We start from the raw sequence: 19,976 nt of genomic DNA, 5'->3' as shown, positions 1-19,976 counted from the left end.
ATTGCTAGCCGGAGTAGCCTGGGATGGACTCGGATTGATCTTTCAGTGACCTGTGAAATTAAAGATTTATACATGTGTCTCTTAGGCAGTATCATTAGAAGTCACAGCATACATTTTCACTTCTATGCAGAGTGACACTAAAAAACTATTTCATGCATTTATGACTTCTAGGCTGGACTACTGTAATTTGTTATTATCAGGATGCCCTAAAAACTCCCTGAAAAGCTTTCAGTTGGTCCAAAATGCTGCAGCAAGAGCACTGACAGGGACTAGAAAGAGAGAGCATATTTCTCCTATATCGGCTTCTCTTCATTGGTTTCCAGTTAAATCCAAAATAGAATTGAAAATCCTGATCCTCACATACAAGTTCTTGAATCATCAGGTGCCGTCTTATCTTAATGACCTTGTAGTACTGTATCACCCCATTAGGACACTTCGCTCTCAGACTGCTGGTTTGCTTGTGGGTCCTAGAACAGACACATCTCTACTTTTAAGGCTAGGCTTAAAACTTTACTTTTTGACAAAGCTTATAGTTGGGGGTGCATCAGGTGACCCCAAATCCTCACTTATGCTGCAATGGGCTTAGACTGCTAGGGACTTCCCATGATGCACTGGGTGTTTCTCCTGTCACCCGTTTTCACTCACTATGTGTTTATACACCTCTCTGCATTTTATTATGAGTTATTATGAAACTATGGCTCTCTTCCACAGCATGTCTTTGTCCTGTGTTCCTCCCCTCAACCCCAACCAGTCTCACCTGATTCTGCTGGAGGTTTCTTCCCACTTTCGCCTAAGTGCTTGGTCACAGCGGGTTGTCTGATTGATGGGGTTTCCTGTTTTCTCTGTGTTACTGTTGGGTCCTCACAATATTAAGCGCCTTGAGGCGACTGTTGTTGTGATTTGACGCAAAATAGAATTGAGTTCCTTTACAATAACTGCCCAAATAAATGTTTAGAAATAGTTCATTCATTTATTTCTTTATCTATTCGCTTATGGGACCCGTGTATTTTAAAGCCCGCCTGCAAACCAAGCTTTCCTTGGGATGACGACGACGATGATGATGGTCGCAGTGTCTTTCCACGACTGCGGCAACAGGTGGCGGTGGATGACACAGAGGTGCAGGACATCAACAGCAGTAAAGCAGAGGAACAGTTACAATCTTCTCATTTCCGTGTTAATTTCAAAATAAAGCCGCTCTGTTGCCTCATACTTGCAAATATTTACTAAATATTCTCGATACATATAAAATCTCGCTATGGAGTGTAAATAAAAGCTAAATGGCGAAAAAATAATGCACAAGATTGTATAAAACCGGTAAAATCCTACTGCAGACGTGTGTGCCTGTATTTTTGAAGGCAGGGCCTTTCCCCTGGTCCCCGTGTTAGTAATTCCCGCTGACTTGACCCGTTTTCCGAGGCCATCTGCTCCGGACGACTGCACACTGCGGCTTCTTCTCTGCCGTTTACCCGGAGGGAGAACCGGCCTGGAGGTAGGAGATCTGTCCTTACGACATAACAAAAAACAGGCTGAAGTGGAAGCTGCACGGTGTTTTTGTAACGATCCGCTGCTCGCTTGAGCTCTGAACAGGTCCTCAGGTGCCGTTCTTTGTTTTATGGAGCGTTCATCACCAGAGTGCGTTAAATAAATGTACAATTTTAATATTTTCATGCTGGTTTGCGAACGCGCTTAGTGTGTTTTACTCATTTAGCACTTTTTATGATGAAATAGTCTAAATCTTTAATTCGGCCACGATACAACACACGAAGGAAAGTGTTAAGTGAATCAAAAAAGTGAGATTTGAGTCTGATTAAAAGTTTGCAAGATTTAGCACCATAATCCCAGGTTGGTTGTCTTTAGTTTCGTGATGACTGGTGGATATTTTGTCATGTCATGTTTTATGATTTCCAGGAAGTGGACCCATGACAATCTGCCATGAAATGCCAGTGATGCTGAAATCAGGAAACAATTGTTTCTTTTTTTAAATACTTGAATCAGTTTCATCTGTCTTCACTTTATTTCAGTCAATACACAAGCGCACTATAAGTAAATCTGTCTTAAAGGGGGGAAACACAACTAGTGAGACTTTCTTTGTTCTCCTGTAGTGATAATGACCCATTTGAGTATCATATGTGAAGAAGCCTGCCAGTGATGGACAAAACCGACCAGTGAGCTGTGTAACTTTAGCTTTCTGGGAGCTGAGCCCAGAGGAGTTAGACGGTTTCTCAGTGTTATCCTATTAAAAAAAAAACAAAAAAAAAACCACAAAACAAAAAGACAGTAAATAATAGCTCAGGTTTAGCTTGCACACATTGTATGCCACAATATACCCTAAAAGTGATGCTTTAGTAGCTATTGGACAATTTCAATGCAAACTTAAGACCCTTTTAGCCTCTGTTTTATACCTGTTTTACTTGATTTGCCTCTTTTCTGATGTTTTAGCTTGGATTTGAATTTGTCTGGTTGTCTTAGTCGATTTTTCTTATTTCTGTGTGCGTTGGAGCAGGATGGAGGCTGTGGCAGTGTGTGTATGAGCCATGGCGTCTACATTGTCGCAGTGGTTTCGTAGCCTTCGTGTGAAGTTGCTGCAACGTTATGAGCACCAGCCTTTCGTGTCATGTTTGGCTGGTTTGTACGGCTGCCAGTGGAAACACTACAAGAGGAGTCAGCCTGAGGGCTGCTGCTGCAACAAGGTCAGGAAGCAGCAACACAAGAGCCACTTCTGCTCCAGCCAAAGTCATCTGTTTATTATCATTGGAATTAATGAATCATACTGTGGTTAAGTTTACAGGAGTTTCAGTGTTTTGGGTTTTTTTTATTTTAAGTTCTAGTGTTCCTACCAAATTTAAAGTCCAGGGAAACTGAATGTTTTGGAATTTATTTTTTAAAGATTGAATATAAGAAATCAGCACAGAACTCTAGGCCCTATACATAAGTCGTCTCTGTGGCCCCCTTTCCTTTCTTGAGTCATTCAGTGCTCTGAAAAAGCATGTACCTCCTTCCTGTTCTCTTATTTTTTGTTTTGCATGTTTGCACCCTTACATGTTTCAGATCATCAAATTTTAATATTAGACAAAGATAACCGGAGTAAATAGAAAATTCAGGTTTAGGGAAAAAAGCTCTCTTAATCCACAAAGGCTCAAATATATACATACACTCACATATTTGAATAAGTGGTCCTGAAGGTTCAACAGTGTCCTTTAAGCCCTATTAACTTCTAATTGGTGATCATGATTGACTACAGTTGGTAGTTGTGAGCATAAAAAGGATTTGTTTGACAGCACTCAATGGATTGATGAATACTCAAAATAATAGGGAGCTGCAAGAAAATATGAGATCTGGAAGAAGGGACTGTGCAGTGGTTGGAATAGTGAACCTCCAAATTCTTCACTTTCACTTCAAATCAACAACCAACAGGACATTGATCCCAAACGCACAACAAAACTATTTTTGGAAGGGATAAAGCCGGATGGAACAGCCTTCCCAGAGACCCGACCTCAACCCTTTTGAAATTTTGTGGACTATGTCTAAAAGCCAGGTCTGTGCAACAAATTCAAATGAACTCAAAAGAGTTGTCAAATATTTACCCAAAATTGTGCCAGAAACTTGTTGATGGATATCAAAAGGATCTAGTCGAGGTACAACTTGCTAATGGACATTTAACCAAATATTAGTAGGAGTCTATGTTTGAGCTGGTATATATACTTTTGACTCTGTGGGTTAGAGGAACACACTCAAAAATTGAAACCTGTGCACCCAATTCTTTTTCTAAAGCCATCTAAAGTTGAGATGCTGTGTTTGGAAAGAGAGGAGTAAAAGCACTCAAAATATGCTGAAAAAAAATGCTGAATAATTAAATTTAGAGACACATGTGGTCAGCAACATGAATTTTATCGTCAAACCAAACAGCAAACAGGAAAAAAACACTAATAAATCGTTGTGGGAGAATATAAGTCAGCTACAGTTGGAGGAAGATGAAACAAATCAATAAAAGGAAATGAGGTAAGGGTGATGTTGATTCTTTGTTTTGTTTTCTGCAGTTATTGATTTCAGTATTTGCATTTCTACAACTGTAAAAGTCACCAAATGAGAAATAATTTTCAGACATTACAGTTAAACAACTTCATTTCGCTTTTTTATTGTGCTGATGCTGAACAGAGCTGTCGGTTGGAGCTCCTCTGTCTCTGTAAAACTCAGAGGAAGTCTTAAAATGCCACGGAAACAGAGCAGTAAACAGTGCGGGGGGCTGGATTTAACTCGGGGAATAACAAAAACAAATTTCTCTCATTGTTTTGTCTCCTCTGTCATCAGTTGGAGGGTGCTAGCTTTGCTGTGCTTGTGGCGGCTTTCTGCTTGACGCTGCTGTTCCTCTACTTCTGGGGACAAGCCAAGAATGACTACAATGACTTTGACTGGTGGGTGGAGCGACTCCTGCACTTATAGTACTGTCGTAGGTAAACATAGAGCTGTTCACATTAATCTGCTGCAGGAATCATTGGTGCTAAATTTACGTTCATATGTCTTTGTTGACTGAACATGTAACAAACGTTTTTCTGCCTTCATGTCTGTTGTGCTTCCTCTCATTTGGCTGAAGGTTTAACTTCGGGAACCTGGGCTTCTGGTTCCCGTGGTCTGTGGTGCTGCTGGCTGTCGCTGTGGTCTTCTTCACCTACGTCACAGTGCTTGTGGTGAGACACAAACGCTGCATTGGCTTTTCATCTCTCATCTCGATTTCTTCTACTTGTCTTTTTAGCTGACTGGATAATTTATCCAAGTGGTGTCAACTTTTTACTGTTGCTTTTTTTGTCTTATTTTGTAGTGTTTTTGGAAAGTTTTTTTTAGAAAAAAGTCTTTTTTTTTTTTTTTAACCACAGATTGTTCATTTAAGTTCTCTTTCATATTTTATTGATACAACAGCATTAAAATAGGAACCTCAATCACTTTTAGTAATTTCCTTTCAAACACAAATTTGAAGCAACTGATCGATTGTTTAAAACCCGAAAAATGAAAGCAAACACTTAAATATTGTATATATTTAATCCACCATCACTGAAATTATCTTGTAACTTGTAACTGCAATTGTTCGCGCCAGCAGCCGCCCAGATTTGAAACATTCACATTCTGTTCACTTCCTCATCCTCAGGCCCTGCACCGACTATACAGGGAGAGAGAATAATTAGCACTCTGGGTGTACCACTCACCCCAGCTGATGCCATGCCCTTAACCATCCTACCCTATCTCTCTCCCACAAATCATACCCTCCCCCCACCATAAGTGGATTCATGGGAAATCGATTGATCTGCAGCCCCGCAGCAGTTTTATGCTGGTGTTTTCACTCATTTCTGGGCTACTTTGACATTTTGACACCTTTGCTTTGCTGCAGAGTTATGCAAGAGATCAATTTATTATTGCTCTCATAAATATGCAGGAAAAGCTGGGAGGCTGTTAGTCATTAAGAGTGGAAACATGGGAACCAGTAAGCCTGCCAGTAAGCCCTGTTCGTAGTACAAAAATACACCTATCAACATTTCTGCACGCTTCTGAGGTCATTAATCGCTCCTGTTTGGGATTTGCATATTTTCCCAGTACTTTGAATTCTCCAGGTAGACCAGCTTCCTCCTGCAGTCCAAAGGCACGCTCATGAAATCAGTCATAAATCGGCCACAGGCCAGTGAAACTGTGGTTATCAGTCTTTCCGTGAGGTAGTCTAGTTATGTCATGCAACTTGCCTTTCTTTTTTCTTACCCAACAATCAGTCCCTGGTTTTGCCGGAGACCTCCTCCTGTTAGCAGGGAGCTCCTCCCCACTGTAACCATAAAGGGCTTCTGCAGGGTCTTTATCATACAACATAAAGCTGCTCGAGACAGCTGCTGTGAAGTGGTAGATTAGAAAGCAAGTGTGTAAATGGTTCCAACATATAACTCCAAACTGATGTAACACTTTCTTCATCTGCAGATGAAATACATGTTAGTTTCAAAATTTAAGTGGGTGTTTGTAAATTTAAAAGAAACAAGATTCACTGTTTGTGTGTTTACTAAATCGACGAGCTCATGAGAACCTGGCCAGATCATAAGTGTGAAAGCAGTTTTACAAAGGCAATGAGAGGTCAGGTTTTTATATAAACTCTGCTCTGGCTGCTTTAAACTTTGCCAAGCGCCGCCCTTATGCATTCATGTGACGTTCCTGTGTGCAAGAGGAGTTTTATGTGCTCATCTTTTAACCCATAACCATGCCCACTATGTTATGTTGTTATCTTATGTCCTTTCCTGTTTCGTGTGCTACAGGAACGTTACAGTTAATGATAAAAATAGTGCAGAACCAGAACACAAAGAGCGCAAAACAGGCTTGTCTGAGCACAAAAGTCAGTTTTATTATGGGAATTTTAAAGCCAGTACAGAAATGCAAGCCCTTTGGTGAATGCATTTATTAACTATATCTCACATAGACTTTGAACTTTTCCTCAGACTAGCTCAGGCTTTGCCCAGAAAGTCTCATCATCTCTTTATTTTGTCTGTACTTTTCTGTCTCTGCAGCTGCTGGCTGTGTGCTTGCTGTCAGAGGGCCAGAAGCTTTATTTACACTGGAGCCACAAGGTAACTCAGTGATGTGTCTCATAGTTTTTATGGAATGTCGGGTCAATGCAGTGTCACTGGAACTGGTCAGCAGCTTTTTCATAGATTTTTGTTTGCAGACTTCAAATACAATTCTGAGCTCAGACATGAATTTCTGCACAGTAATTATGGTGGATAATTACTGTCAGTCTTAAAGGGACTTTTCTTTATTTTCTCTGTTAATTTTACTAAAGTGGTCATAGGCAATAGTTCTTCAGGCTTTCTGAAGGTCTTTCAAAATTCTTCTTTGAACGCTGGCTGACCTGACATTTTCACAGGGATTTCATTTATTTTTTGTTAAGCCACTTAACATGGACCTATGAATCATTCAAGCACAGTAAAATCACCTAACATATGGGGATGATCTAGTATCTACACATAAAAGAACCGATTTTAAATGATATCTTTCAACACTTTGTTACTAGCAGCCTGTGGCAAAAGCATATTATTTGTGTCCCCATTACTTTACCTGGATCTATGAAAAATTCCAAAGATAAAATAGTTTCCGTGTCTGAAAGTCTTTTCCTTAAGAAGTAGGAAAAAGAGAGAGAGAAATCTGGACCTTCGGTTGATTCATCGACTGCTCATTGAAGTCTATCAGAAAAAGTCTCAGTGGAAAGATGGCCGTAACGAAGCCGTTCTTAAGGAAGGTTAAAAAGGCTGAGATATGCCACATTACACAAGAGCTGGACTGAAAATTAGTGGCAACAGGTCTGATGGAGATACATTTTTGCTTCAAATCGTCAGTAAGTACAGAGGAGGTCAGGATAGAGAGACAACAGCGAGTGTCTTCAGCTATATTTAAAACACAGTGGATGCTCGGTCATGGTTTAGGCTGCATTTGACCATAGTGGTGTTTGGGACCTTTTCAAAACCAGTGGAAAACACCATCAGATTCTAATCCACCATGAAAAACCATCTGAAAAAACACACTGCTAGTGCAGTAAAAACATACTTGGATAGAAAAACACACAGTGGAAAACTATACTATCCATGTTTGTTGTTCTCCTTATATTCACCCAGACATCATCCTTAAAATTGACCTGCTAATTCTTTTCTCTGAGCTTATTAGGATGTTTTATTCACTGGATGCTAAAGAAAAAAATCACCAGAATGAATCAATTCTAGTCAGTGTCGCCAAATGAAGATGTTTTCTATCCATATGAAACATTTTTCATGTTTCTACACGTTGACACTGTTTTTTGCAGATCGGGATCCTGGTGAGCCTGACGGTCTCCGTCATCGCCATGGCCGTCTTGTCCAACCTGTGGAGTAAAGAATGGAGGACGCTGCTGCTGTCCTTCCAGGTGACGCTCTTCTTCTCCTCCTTAACGTAACTTTTTCTGTGTGTCTATGATTTCCACTTCTCGTGTTAGATTTAACTAGATTTTTTTTTTCCCCTCTTGTTCATGACCAGGTAACAGCACCTTTCTTACATGTGGGCGGAGTCTTACTGATGACATCACTGGCTTGGCCTGTTGCTTTGCATTTCTTTCGCATGAAAAGCACGGGTGAGTCTCAGACATGCTTTTAAAATATTTGGTTTTATTCTGATATATGAAAAGATGATAAACATAAAAACTCATATTTAAAGTAAATTGAAAAATAAGTTTTCAAGAAACACAAGAAAAGCACAATATGGGCAAAATACACTCAGCAGACACTTTCTTAGGTACAACTGATCAACTAACCAATTACATTAGAGCAACTCAGTGCATTTAGGCATGTAAAGGTGCTTAAGTGACTTTGAGTATTTCAGGAACTGATGGTCTTACTGGGATTTTCCAACTCATCCAAACGACCTCACAACACTTTCTTCTCACCTATACATCCACGAACTGTGAAGCAGGTTAGAAAAATACTGAGGGGAAAAACACACACACACACACAGATTCCTTCATTTATTAGTTAGGAGCAGTTGTTTTTAATTTCTTTCTCTTCGTGTTTATGCTTTATATTGTGTGTTTGTGTTTTAGTACGGCGAGGCCTGATCATGGCCGTGTACCTGACCGTCCTGTTGTCCCTCTACTTGATTCCCCTCGGGTTGTATTCTCCTTGTATCAAAGAGAAGGGAACCCTGGGCCCTGCACCGGCTCTCATTGGCCACAGAGGAGCCCCTATGGTGAGCAAAAACACAGTACACAGTCCTGTACACTAAAGTGAGAGAGCAGCAGTATTTCAATTGTCCTAGTGTCACATGTGACAAAGTAAAACAGAGAATTTTTCTTTCTTTGTAACAGAAATAAGCAGATTTTGATTTTCTTTTCTTAAACAAACAGTTACTGTTCATGAGAGGAAAGGATTTTTTACATGCTGTTGTAAAACCTTTTGGTCTGTAAAAGAGTTTTAAGCCTGAATGTGACACAACATAAATGAGTGTAATGTGAAATATGTTCTTGGGCACCGCTCAGGCCCTGAACTGACACAAAAACAAAGGGAAGCTCACATCCTTCGTGTGTTTTGTTCAGAGCTGAGAGAAAGTCCCCCGCATGCACTGACTGCTACTGCAAGTTGCTGTTCTCTGTTGATCTCATTCTGCAGCTCGCTCCAGAAAACACCCTGATGTCCTTTGAGAAGGCGGTGGAGGCTGGGTGTGACAGTCTGGAGACGGATGTCACCATCAGGTCAGCGAGGAGCTCTCTGCGAAAGCATATGTGTTCAATTATGGTACAATGGCCCTGAGAGCCCAGTGCAATGCAGCCTAAACAGTATTTAGAAAACATGCTGCAAAGTGACAAAGCAATCACATGTCAGCAGCTTACTTTTTCACATAATCACTGCACAGTCTCAGTTATTGTAAAACACTTTCAAAACTCTGAGCAGAGCACCCTGGGCTTTATTATGCAAACGGCGTCTTATTGACTTTGTTCTGTGTGATTTTTGTTCTGTATTTATTGCTCATTTAGTAACTGTTATGTAAAGTGTATATTTTGAATAACTTGTTCAGCACTTCGGTCAGCTGGGGTTATTTAAAATGTCCTATAGAAACAAACGTGGCTTTAAAACTGCAACCAAATACGCAGATGCTGCAGAATCAACAGTGGGCGTGGCCAACGACTGTCTCGATTGATCATGTGACCAAACATTTGTGGATGTCTTGCCATCTTGTTTCACTTCCTGTTAATTGTGGTGTTTTTTCTGCTGATGACTGATCTGATTTCAGATTAACGTTACAAAATGTGAACTTCTAATTGCAACAGCTGCAACAATGAACCACAGTCTTCTTTATCTAATAGTATAACATTTCTGATTCCTGCAGCGTTGGCTCTATTACTTTTGGTTCTTTTTGTGGCGGACACTTTTCTACCACATGGTATTTAATTATGTGTAAAATACAGTCAGATCCAGTGACATTTTTTGTAGTTTTGCTTCTCTAAACCAGCTCAGATTTAAAACCATTCAAGACTGTTTAATGCTTAGATCCATTTTGAAACGCAGTCCTCCATTTTTGCAATTGGACAGTTGACTGATACGCAGTATCATGGGTGAGAGCTGTTCTCGTCCTTTTAGGGAGATAAAAGATCTGAAGTAGATTCCAAATCTGGTATATTTTCACTGGTACATTCAATATGAGATCCAAAGAGATACTGCCAACGGTTGCTCCTGACTGAGCCTGGTTCTGCCGGAGGTTTCTTCCTGTTAAAAGGGAGCTTTTCCTTCCCACCGTCGCCAAAGTGCTTGCTCGTAGGGGGTCATCTGATTGTTGGGGTTTTCTATGTATTATTGGTCTTTACCTTACAACATAAAGAACCTTTAGGCAACTTTTTTTAATTGATTTGGACGTCACTCATTAATAAACTACTGTTATGAGTGTTATCCCTTACATTTACAAAAAATATTGTTTATTAAAGTCGAGTATAAAGAATAAGAATCAAAGTATCCAATAAATCTAATGATAATCGACTTTTTGAGGAATTCATTGGCATTTTAAATTCCCCAAGTTTGTGTAATCGTGAATGTAAAGTATTGATAAAAGAATTTGAGCATTTGAGCCAGTAGCTCTCTACATACATGCTCACTGAAGACCAAGCACTTAGCCAGGTCTCAGTGAATCCTATTAAACTTTAAATACAATAACTTTTCAGGCAAGCTGACTTTTCTGTTTCTGAAAAGCTCCCTGCCCCATTTAGAGTCTCATACTGTTGTCCTGTCCTTGTAGTTTTGATGGAGTGCCTTTTCTGATGCATGACTACACTCTGCAGCGGACGACCAACATCCATGAAGTTTTCCCAAACCGGACCAATACTCCAGCTGCCAGGTTTACCTGGAACGAGCTGGAGAGCCTGAACGCTGGGGACTGGTTCCTGTCTGTGAGTCTGCCATTTAATGACCTTTCCCATGATAGTCATAGCTATTCTCTGATGTTTGAAAAATGTAACCAAAGAAAAAAAGCTCTAAAAAAGTAAGGAAGAATTATTGATTTTATTCACTGCATGTTTGAGGGGTCAGCTAATAACCTCTCTGATATTCTTTTACCTGCTGTTTGCCGTAGATGGGCTCAGAGCACAGCTGCTAATCTTTTCTATTCAAATAAGCCATTTGAAGTGTTTTGAGCATGTCTACCTGACACACTGGGGCAAACTCAGGGCATGTTGGAGAGATTGCATCACTTGGTTGGCCTGGAAATGCGTCCCAGAAGAGGGTTAGAGCGGGAGGAGGTAGCTGGGGAGAGAGAACCCTGGCCCAGACTAGAATAAGTGGCAGAAAATGGATGTACGGATGTAATGAAATGCTAAAAAAGAAAAAAAAAGATTGTTTGTTTACTATATTCGAGGTTTAAGAGTGTTACTATAACTACAGGAGGGAGTTGAGCATGTTTGGACACAAATGAATTCCTCATGACAACAGCCAAAAATGGGGGAAAAAAAAATCAGCTGGCCAATGAAAAGCATATCACATGTCATATGAAATCACTGTATTGATTGGTTATTGATGGTCACCCCCTGCAGCACAACCCATTTGGCACGGCTGGCTCTCTGAACGCAGACGACCGACAGCGAGCTGGAAACCAGTCGGTCTGTAGCCTGCAGGCCTTCCTCCAGCTGGCAGCTCAGACAGGCAAACTCGTGATCTTCGACCTCTATCGGCCACCCAGAGATCACCCTTTCAGAGACACCTGGATCCAGCGCACGCTCGAGGTCATCCAGAACGAATCATCCATCCATTCCTCACAGGTGAGGCTTATTTATTTCTCTATCACCAGACTCCACTGTGAAATGTTGTAATTTAGCATTTTACTGTTTGAAAAGAGTAAAGAGTGCAGTTACTGTGAGTGAGTAGTAGGTAACACTGCTTGCGTGCCATATCTAGGTGCTTTGGCTGCCATCAAATCTCAGAGCTCTGGTCCAGGAACTCGATCCTGAGCTCCAGCAGACTTCAGGCAGTCGGCTCCCTCTAGAGGAGCTCCAGAGTAACCACATCGTCAAACTCAACCTGGACTACACTTCCATGTCTGCTGAGCTCATCAGGTAACACAAGTGTGTGTGTGTGTGTGTGTCTATACTGTCCTCCTCCTTAGTTTAGAAATATTCATGACTTTCTCCTCTCCTGTGTGTAGGGAGTACACTGCAGTAAACATCACCACAAACTTGTATGTGATCAGCCAGCCGTGGCTCTACTCTCTAGCCTGGTGTGCTGGAGTGCATTCAGTCACCACTAACGCCCCCCAGCTGCTCAGCACCATCAGTTCCCCTTTGTTTATCATGGTAAGTTCAAGCAATGCGCTTCATGTCTGACATCAACCTGTTCTCTCTCTTTCTTACTGCAGATGCTTTTATTTTGAAACACCTGACCTAGTGATGATACCATATAGTTAGGAGTGGGGAGTAAGGGTACCAATTTTGAGGTAGTTTGGATGAGGTGCGGTTGTAGTATCATGTAGTGGGGCTTTACCTTTTATGGTCCAAGCTGCTGAAGCAACCTACCAAATCACATCAGTCATCCAGTATAATCAGGGATTAAACCAAACTCATAGTAACTCCTATTTAACCTTCAGTAGTCCAGTTTCTGGTTTTAATTATTATTTTACCCTATTCCTGCTTGTTTAATCGATTGCAATTTTTAGGTTCTAATAATTGTTCATGCATGCGTGTTTTAAAGTATCCTGCGGTTGAGTGTTTTATGTTTTTTATCTGTAAAAACACAACGTACACCGTGTATATCGTGAGCTTGTGCTACATAAATAAAGTTTTGCTTGCTTTTGTTGTTACATTTGTTTCTTATATCTGTTTTAATACATCATTTAGTCATCTAAAGCACTAAAACACATCTGTAGCATGCTAAATTATGTTATAATACACATTGTTACATATCATTGGGCAATTCTTTACCAGAGAGGTGTTGAAATCTTTTCAAGTGTGTTCTCGGCTTTGATTAACTCTTGATATTTCTTTTTATAGTACTACAGCCGGCAGGCCTCCTGGTCGATTAAGTGCTTGGTTACTTTAACTTGCAGCACCATCTTGTGGTAGAAATGAGTGCTACAAGCTTTATCAGGGAAGCTTTTAAACCATATTTAATCACAGGAATTTGCAGTAATTATCAAGATGATAAAAGGAATGATAAAATGAACTGTGGTTTTATCTGTTACCTTTTTATTATTGTTTCATGTGTGAAAGATATTAATATTCACCTGTTCACTTCCATACGGTCTCTTCTGATCTGCTTCTCAGAGTCCCGATGAGTACAAACTGATGTGGATTCTTACTGATCTGATGTCCTTTGTGCTGATCCTCCTTATCTTCTTCTTCCACAGGTGGAAAACACACACACACACGCACACACACCTACCTCGCATCCAATACATCCAACCTGTATTCTGATGTAATCGCGATGTTTCGCTCTCTATCAAGCTGAAAATGTGTTTTCAGATGGAGAGAGAGAGAACTGGCCTTCTGCACGGGCAGCAGGATCAAGTTGGAAGGTGGCACTTACAGCAAATTTAAAAAGGGTAACTTACCATAAAATAAACGTCAGACTTAAAAAAAAAAAAAAAAAAAAAAAACTAGAAGAAAACTGGAGTCTAGATATGTGATGCACACAGACATTTTCATCTCTAGGCTAAATTAAAATCACCCCATTGAGAGTAAACAATGATTTTTTTTTTCTGTACTTATATAAAGAATCTGGTGTTTAAAACCCCATAAATACATCAAATAAAGAATCAACTAAATGGAAATATAACCATCAGATTGGTTAAATTTCTCAATAAAAAATGAATTTGTCATGAACTATGCACTTTGTATTTATACATGTAGAAAATGTAATATAGTATATATTGGGAAATTGCCATTATAAGGTTGTTTACAGACTTAAACTGATTTATTTTCTTACAGTATAGGTTTTCACAAAGGTTTAATTATGAGATGAGGAAGTAGACGTACACTGTAATCAGTGCAAAACAAACAGGTCTAACATCTTATTTGCAATGCAAATGCAATGATTATAAATCAACAATTGTTTTTCACAGTTGCAAAACATTTTTGGGGAGTCCTGTGTTAATACAATGTGATGGAATTAGTGTGATTTGTGATTATTTCTCATCTACCTCCTGTAGTTTAAGGAGCTGGTTTGATGTTTCACTCTGAGGACTGAATTAGAGGACTGAAAATGTTAACAAGCAAAAAGAAAAAAGAAAAAAACACAACCAAGTGTGTGTGTATAATGTTTCCAGCTTGTGGAAAAAAATGAGGATTTAAATTTTTTTCATGGGGGTGTTTGAACTTTTGGTCAGAAAAACCAAAACATCTAAGATGCCACCTTAAATTATAGAAAACTACTTTTACATTTTTAATTTATAGTTAATTTTATAGTTTAATACACCCTTTAATAACTCCATGACCTTTTCTATAGCATCTTTCATTCTATATGAAGTCAATCAGTACCTCCCATCTGAACCCCTCAGAATCAGCTGATTGGTTTTTTTTTTTTATGACAACTTTAGTATATTTAATGAAGCCACACAAACTTTTACCTTCATACTAGGGCTGCCACGATTTGTCGACTAGTCGCGATTACGTCGACTATCAAAATCGTCGACGACTGATTTAATAGTCGACGCGTCGTTTGAAGCTTTGTAAGATCACAAAAGACGCAGGAATAAGTGGCAGGATTTAAGAGTGTAATAACGGACTGAAACAGAAGATGGCAGCATTGCATGTACAAGGATGCCAGCTACCGTTAAACCCCGAAGAAGAAGAAGAAGCAGCTGTGTCCCAGAATTCATAGCGCGGCCCAGCGCAGTCTCCAACAATGGCGGCAGCTAGTTTTTTTTAATTTTAATTTTTTTTTTTTATTAGTAATATAAACATACAAACAAAATGCACCATATATTACAGATTCAGAGAATAAACATTTCTTACATATTAGCAACTTTCATATATAGTGAAAATAAAATATAAAGATGGGGTCACATAAATTAACAGATTATTAACTCACTAAATCAAAATCTTCTACAAAGGAAACAAAAAAAGCAGCCTTTTTCTTTTTAACTAAAGTCAAAGATTTAACCAACAGGTTTAGGTCGTTTTTCCAGTGAGCCAGTGTTGGTTTAATCTTAAAAAAGCGACATTTATGTATAAAATACTTACACAAGATTAATAACACATTAACACCATAATTAGCTATCTTTTCTTTCAAAAACACTCCAAACATTATCATATTTAAGGTAAATGGGGTAATTTGAATCCCACTGGAATAAAGCCAGGTATGAAAATCCAACCAAAATATTTGTATAAAATTGCACAAAAAGAATAGATGGTCCAAATCCTCCTCTTCTGTTTCACAAAATACACAATTACCCGTTTCTATTTTGAATCTATCACTAAGGAGTCTATTTGTCGGGTAAATTTTATTCAAGATTTTAAATTGGACTTCTTTCCCTTTAGGAGGGATAGGGAAGGTGATATAATCAGTTCTTATTTTTTTCAATTTCTTCCCTTTGGAAATCTTTTAATATGTAATTACGTCTAAGTAAATTTGGAGAATAAAGACTCCTTAATGAAGATCTAAGAAACTTATTGTTGCATTTAACATCACAAAATCGAATACCATCTATATATAATTGCCTTAACTTGGGGGAGATGTCAGAATATATTATATCATTTACAACTATGTTTTTAAGTGACAATGGAATGGATTTTATAACCCGATTAAATTTACTTTTAGAACATTGGATATTAAACTTTTGGCAAAAATCTTGATGTCCTAGAACATGTCCTTCCTCATCTACAAAATGGGCAATTGCCCAAACACCTTTTGATAACCAATCTTGAATAAAAATAGATTTTCTGTTCATCAGTATATATCTATTGTTCCAAATTGGGCTATTATGTGGAGTGAAATTATGTTTAAATAACATTTTCCAATAAAGAAGGACCTGTTTATGGAATTCAGAGAGTTTAGCAGGTAGCTTAGTAATTCCAAAGTCACACTTTAGGAGAAAGTCGATACCCCCTAGTGTGTTAAAGACCTTACTTGGTATAAAAAACCAAATGGAGTGTGGATTATTTAGGAAGGATTTTAACCATTTAAGTTTCAAAACACCATTCATTATGTCAAAATCAATTGCGTTTCCACCGCCTTCAATGTATGGTTTAACCAAATCATCTTTAGATATATAATGGCACTTATTCCTCCAAATAAAATTAAAATTCAAGCTATTAATTGTTTTAATAACTTTATTCGATATTGATAGAGAGTAAGCTGGATATATAAATCTAGATAAACTATCCATTTTGGTTAATAATATTCTTCCAAAAATTGTGATGTCTCTTTGTAACCACTTATTTAGGATTGTCTTACATTTGTCAACATTATCTAAAATATTTACTTTTTATGGCGGCAGCTAGTTAGTTTTAATGTTACTCTTATTATTCTTTCTGGGTCACAAAATAAACGTTTAACATATTTTCAGGCGAGAATGTAGCTGTGTAAACCTCAAATATCTGCTCAGTTTATCAGGACACCACATATTTTCAAAAGCGCTCCGACGTTTTCGGAGACATCTGTTACCCACTAGCTCGTTAGCGAGCCGGGGGCTAGGCTCACTAGCACCGTGAGAACACCGGACTCCCCGCAAATCGTTTTCAAACCAACCGCCGTCTTTCGCTACTCAGGTTAAATATATATGAGTCACTTAGATAACTTAAAATGTTATTGTTTGGCTTTTTTTTTTAGTATTTTATTTGTTCCTGAGTAAATCAGTTTGTCTGAGATTAAAGTTATAGTTTTTACACAGCTGAATAAACGTCAAGCAGACAGCTGATTATCAGAAGTGTGAGATGCTCCAGAATATACTCCGGTGTCCTGTTATATTTTAGATAGCAAGGAGTTTATTAAACTTCACCGAAACAATCTGCAAATTTCATTAAAATTTAATAAACTATCATCTTGTCTTTATTTTTAGTTAGCACAGACCTTAAACACTTAAAGCTGTAAGCTAATGATAGTTATATAAGAGCAGATGCTGCTGGTGCAATAAGCTGTAGTTTTACGTCCGATGGATGATGATCTGATTAGTCGACTAATCGTAAAAATAATCGGTGACTAGTCGACTATCAAAATAATCGTTTGTGGCAGCCCTACTTCATACTAAGAAAGTATTCCAAGAACACAAGGCTAGGTTGGACTCATTTTTATATTATTCATGTTTTTCCAGGATTTTTTGGAGCTCTCATAACGTAAATATGGGAGATATCAATATGAAAAAGTTTTTTTTAGGGCTAAAAAACACAGTTTAAACAAACAAACTGCAGATAAATCAATTCCCACTGCCACAATATGTGTATCATATCCTGAGAACCTGCCTCTTTGAAGCTAAAAGAGGGCACCCAAAAACATGAGATATCATTGGAAAAACCAGCATGTCCTCTATAGAGCACATCATCAGGACTTATTAGGGTAGCTCAATTAAGTCAAAAGATATAGACCAAAAACAAATGTTCATTACAGCGGATATAAATGAATAGGACTCGTCTTATGAGGATATAAGTGCATAAAATTGCCATATGTAGCAACTTAACTTAAAAACTGAAAATTCATATATGCAAATGGGAGTTTCCAGAAGGATTTTTCTGGTCCAGGCTTTATGGGGCTAAAAACCCAACATTTTGACTTATGGACAGCTAATTTTTCTTTCTTCTGACTATATCTTCTCTCTCAGAGCTGAGTGATATCTGGTCGGTCTCCAGTGGGAACTCAGCAGCGGAAAGGATGCCCAGCCTGGCGGCTGTAACAGAGCACTATGTCTGCTGAGCCTTCGAAGCCCAATCACACACTGCCAACCTCGAAAAACTGTCTTAATGAATTAAAGTGTCTGAAACAATGCTTCACTCTTGATTTATCTGGTTTAGCGTTTTAAATAATTTTACGTTAGACTTAAAATGATTAGCAACAGCTAGCAGCTTAGTTTAGCTTAGCACAATAACTGGAAACACAAGGGAACAGCTAGCCTGGCTCTGGCTAAAGCTAACAAAAATCCAGTGTCTTATTAGATGGCACTTGTTAAACCTTTCCCACAGGGGCCGTTTTAGTCAACCTGATTTTATATTCCTCTATTTAAATTAATGAGAAACTCTTTATATTGAGCTGTATTAAACAGTGTCAAATAATCAGGCGCGCTAGTAATGTAAGCCAAAAGCTCAGACTCCAGAGCGGTTAGCTCAACATGCTAACTTTTTTTCAGTGGCAGAAACAATCATCGATACTAATTTGGTTATCTAGATTCTAGGACACAAAAGGTAAGCCCACCTGCTGTTCAAACCTTCTGTTTGTCTTAGGAAGCCAGTCAGAAGACAGTTGGCTTAAATGGGATGAAGCTAAAACGGCATATGAGATGTTTTAACAGAGTAACTACAACAACAACTAAACTGTGGAGCTGAAAATGAGCCAAATAGGACCACATTATAAAAACTTGGACTTAACTAATTTACAGGTAATGAGCATTAACTGAGTAGAATATACATTGTTAAGAAGCGCTAAAATATTATGGAGAAAATTTTGTTTCAGAAGTGTCACAGGTGTATGGTATGATTTTGAGTGCTTATAATTGCCTGTTACATTTCACAAACAACCATTTTAACACATTTGATTATTTAAAATGTGTATGTTAGAACCTGAATAAATACTGATAATGTATGCACACATTTTTAAATTAAACATCACAAATAAGATCATTTTTGCATTCAAATAGCTTTCTGTAAAAAGCTCAATCTTTGAGTATACCTATTTGTATTTGTAAGAGATTACTTTTAATTAAAATGTTGCAATTTATACATGATTGTAAGGATATAGCTTACAAGTAAATATCAGAATGAAAGTTAATTTACAGCTGGTACTTGGATGTCTTTGATCATGCAGGAAAAATTCTCTGGCATCTAAAATCTCATGTTGCAACCACACAGGACTCTTTGGAAAATGTTATTTATTATTTCTACAACATAAGATATGTGGTCATATGGATGAAATAATTTCTGCTTCATAAACATCATCCAGAACAAACATAACTCTGTTATGATTTACAAATTAATACTAAATTCATATATTAAAAAAGGAAGAGACAAATACGAATCATTTACCAGCTACAGTACACATGGAGACACTGAAAAAAAAATCCCTACTGGATACAAAGAGTGCTTGAACTTTGTGGCACACACATGGGATGCTAACGATGAAGTAAAAGCAACATTACTCGTATTTCCTCCACATCAGTGCTATGTTCAAGTCCAGATAGTGTTCACAGGTTTGGAGATTGTTCCTGATGTGGTTGAGGTTGACTGTGAAAATTGGCAAAGTGTAACAAATCGATCAAATCAAAGAAGAAGAAAAAAGGAACACATCTGAAATGTACAATTTTTTTTTTTAAAATGTCATAACGTTGATTTAATAACCTTGGGACAACTGTAAGCATAAATAAGAACACTACCTACAAGTTAAATAAACAAAAAGAACCAGACGACTAATGTTATGGGGAGATGTTGCTTCAGATAGCCATAGTTAAAAGTCAGGGATGAATGAAGCATCACAGAATCTCTTGGGATTATAAAGATTTGGGTACAATAACGGCACAAATTAATCCATTAATTCAAAAATAATGCAGCATCATTTTGACTTGACCTGCAATCAGTCCGGTGGGGTTCCAAAGGTTCAAGTAGAGTCATCATTGATATTTATTAGTCCTTTATTTATCTAAAAAAAATCTCATTGAGATTAAAAATCTCATTTCCGAGAGAGACCTGGCAAGTATTAAGTCTACAAACTTGTGAGTTGTGTAAATATCAGATTTCTAATGTTATTAGTCTGCCTAAAAACATATTTTTGTGATGAGGTTAGTGGCATTTTCTTTTGAGCCAACACAGACGCTCTGAGGCG

At 38.2% G+C, this 19,976-nt stretch overlaps 1 protein-coding gene across 3 annotated transcripts; it reads left to right on the top strand.

Annotated features, from left to right (window-relative positions):
* Positions 1-1,395: 1,395 nt before the first annotated feature.
* Positions 1,396-18,772, top strand: gdpd4b (glycerophosphodiester phosphodiesterase domain containing 4b). 3 transcript variants are annotated; one of them, XM_085470963.1, is made up of 17 exons: positions 1,396-1,489; positions 2,504-2,690; positions 4,309-4,412; positions 4,592-4,685; positions 6,531-6,590; positions 7,817-7,915; positions 8,026-8,119; positions 8,368-8,457; positions 8,585-8,730; positions 9,150-9,232; positions 10,768-10,918; positions 11,558-11,782; positions 11,919-12,076; positions 12,166-12,313; positions 13,280-13,362; positions 13,478-13,557; positions 17,770-18,772. In XM_085470963.1, exons 2-17 carry the CDS (start codon positions 2,535-2,537, stop codon positions 17,859-17,861), a joined length of 1,863 nt encoding a protein of 620 aa, XP_085327089.1. In that variant the 5' UTR covers positions 1,396-1,489; positions 2,504-2,534; the 3' UTR covers positions 17,862-18,772. The 3 variants fall into 3 exon arrangements, with proteins under 3 accessions (XP_085327089.1, XP_085327091.1, XP_085327090.1); XM_085470964.1 differs by lacking the exon at positions 8,368-8,457 and having other exon boundaries at positions 1,397-1,489; positions 17,770-17,932; XM_085470965.1 differs by lacking the exons at positions 13,280-13,362; positions 13,478-13,557; positions 17,770-18,772 and adding an exon at positions 13,007-13,268.
* The last annotated feature ends 1,204 nt before the right edge of the window (positions 18,773-19,976 follow it).

Source organism: Copadichromis virginalis, linkage group LG10 (genome assembly GCF_057382275.1).
Source record: "Copadichromis virginalis isolate Kocher_CV1m ecotype Utaka linkage group LG10, C_Virginalis_male_GT1.1, whole genome shotgun sequence".
NCBI lineage: Eukaryota > Metazoa > Chordata > Actinopteri > Cichliformes > Cichlidae > Copadichromis > Copadichromis virginalis.
This window is presented reverse-complemented; position numbering and strand designations above follow the sequence as displayed.

Excerpts from the sequence above, each read along its gene's own strand:
- gdpd4b (XM_085470963.1), top strand. The coding sequence starts at position 2,535 with ATGGCGTCTACATTGTCGCAGTGGTTTCGTAGCCTTCGTGTGAAGTTG. Across the intron at positions 8,731-9,149 it reads GCCACAGAGGAGCCCCTATG|CTCGCTCCAGAAAACACCCT; the intron begins GTGAGCAAAAAC and ends CTCATTCTGCAG. Across the intron at positions 12,077-12,165 it reads ATGTCTGCTGAGCTCATCAG|GGAGTACACTGCAGTAAACA; the intron begins GTAACACAAGTG and ends TCCTGTGTGTAG.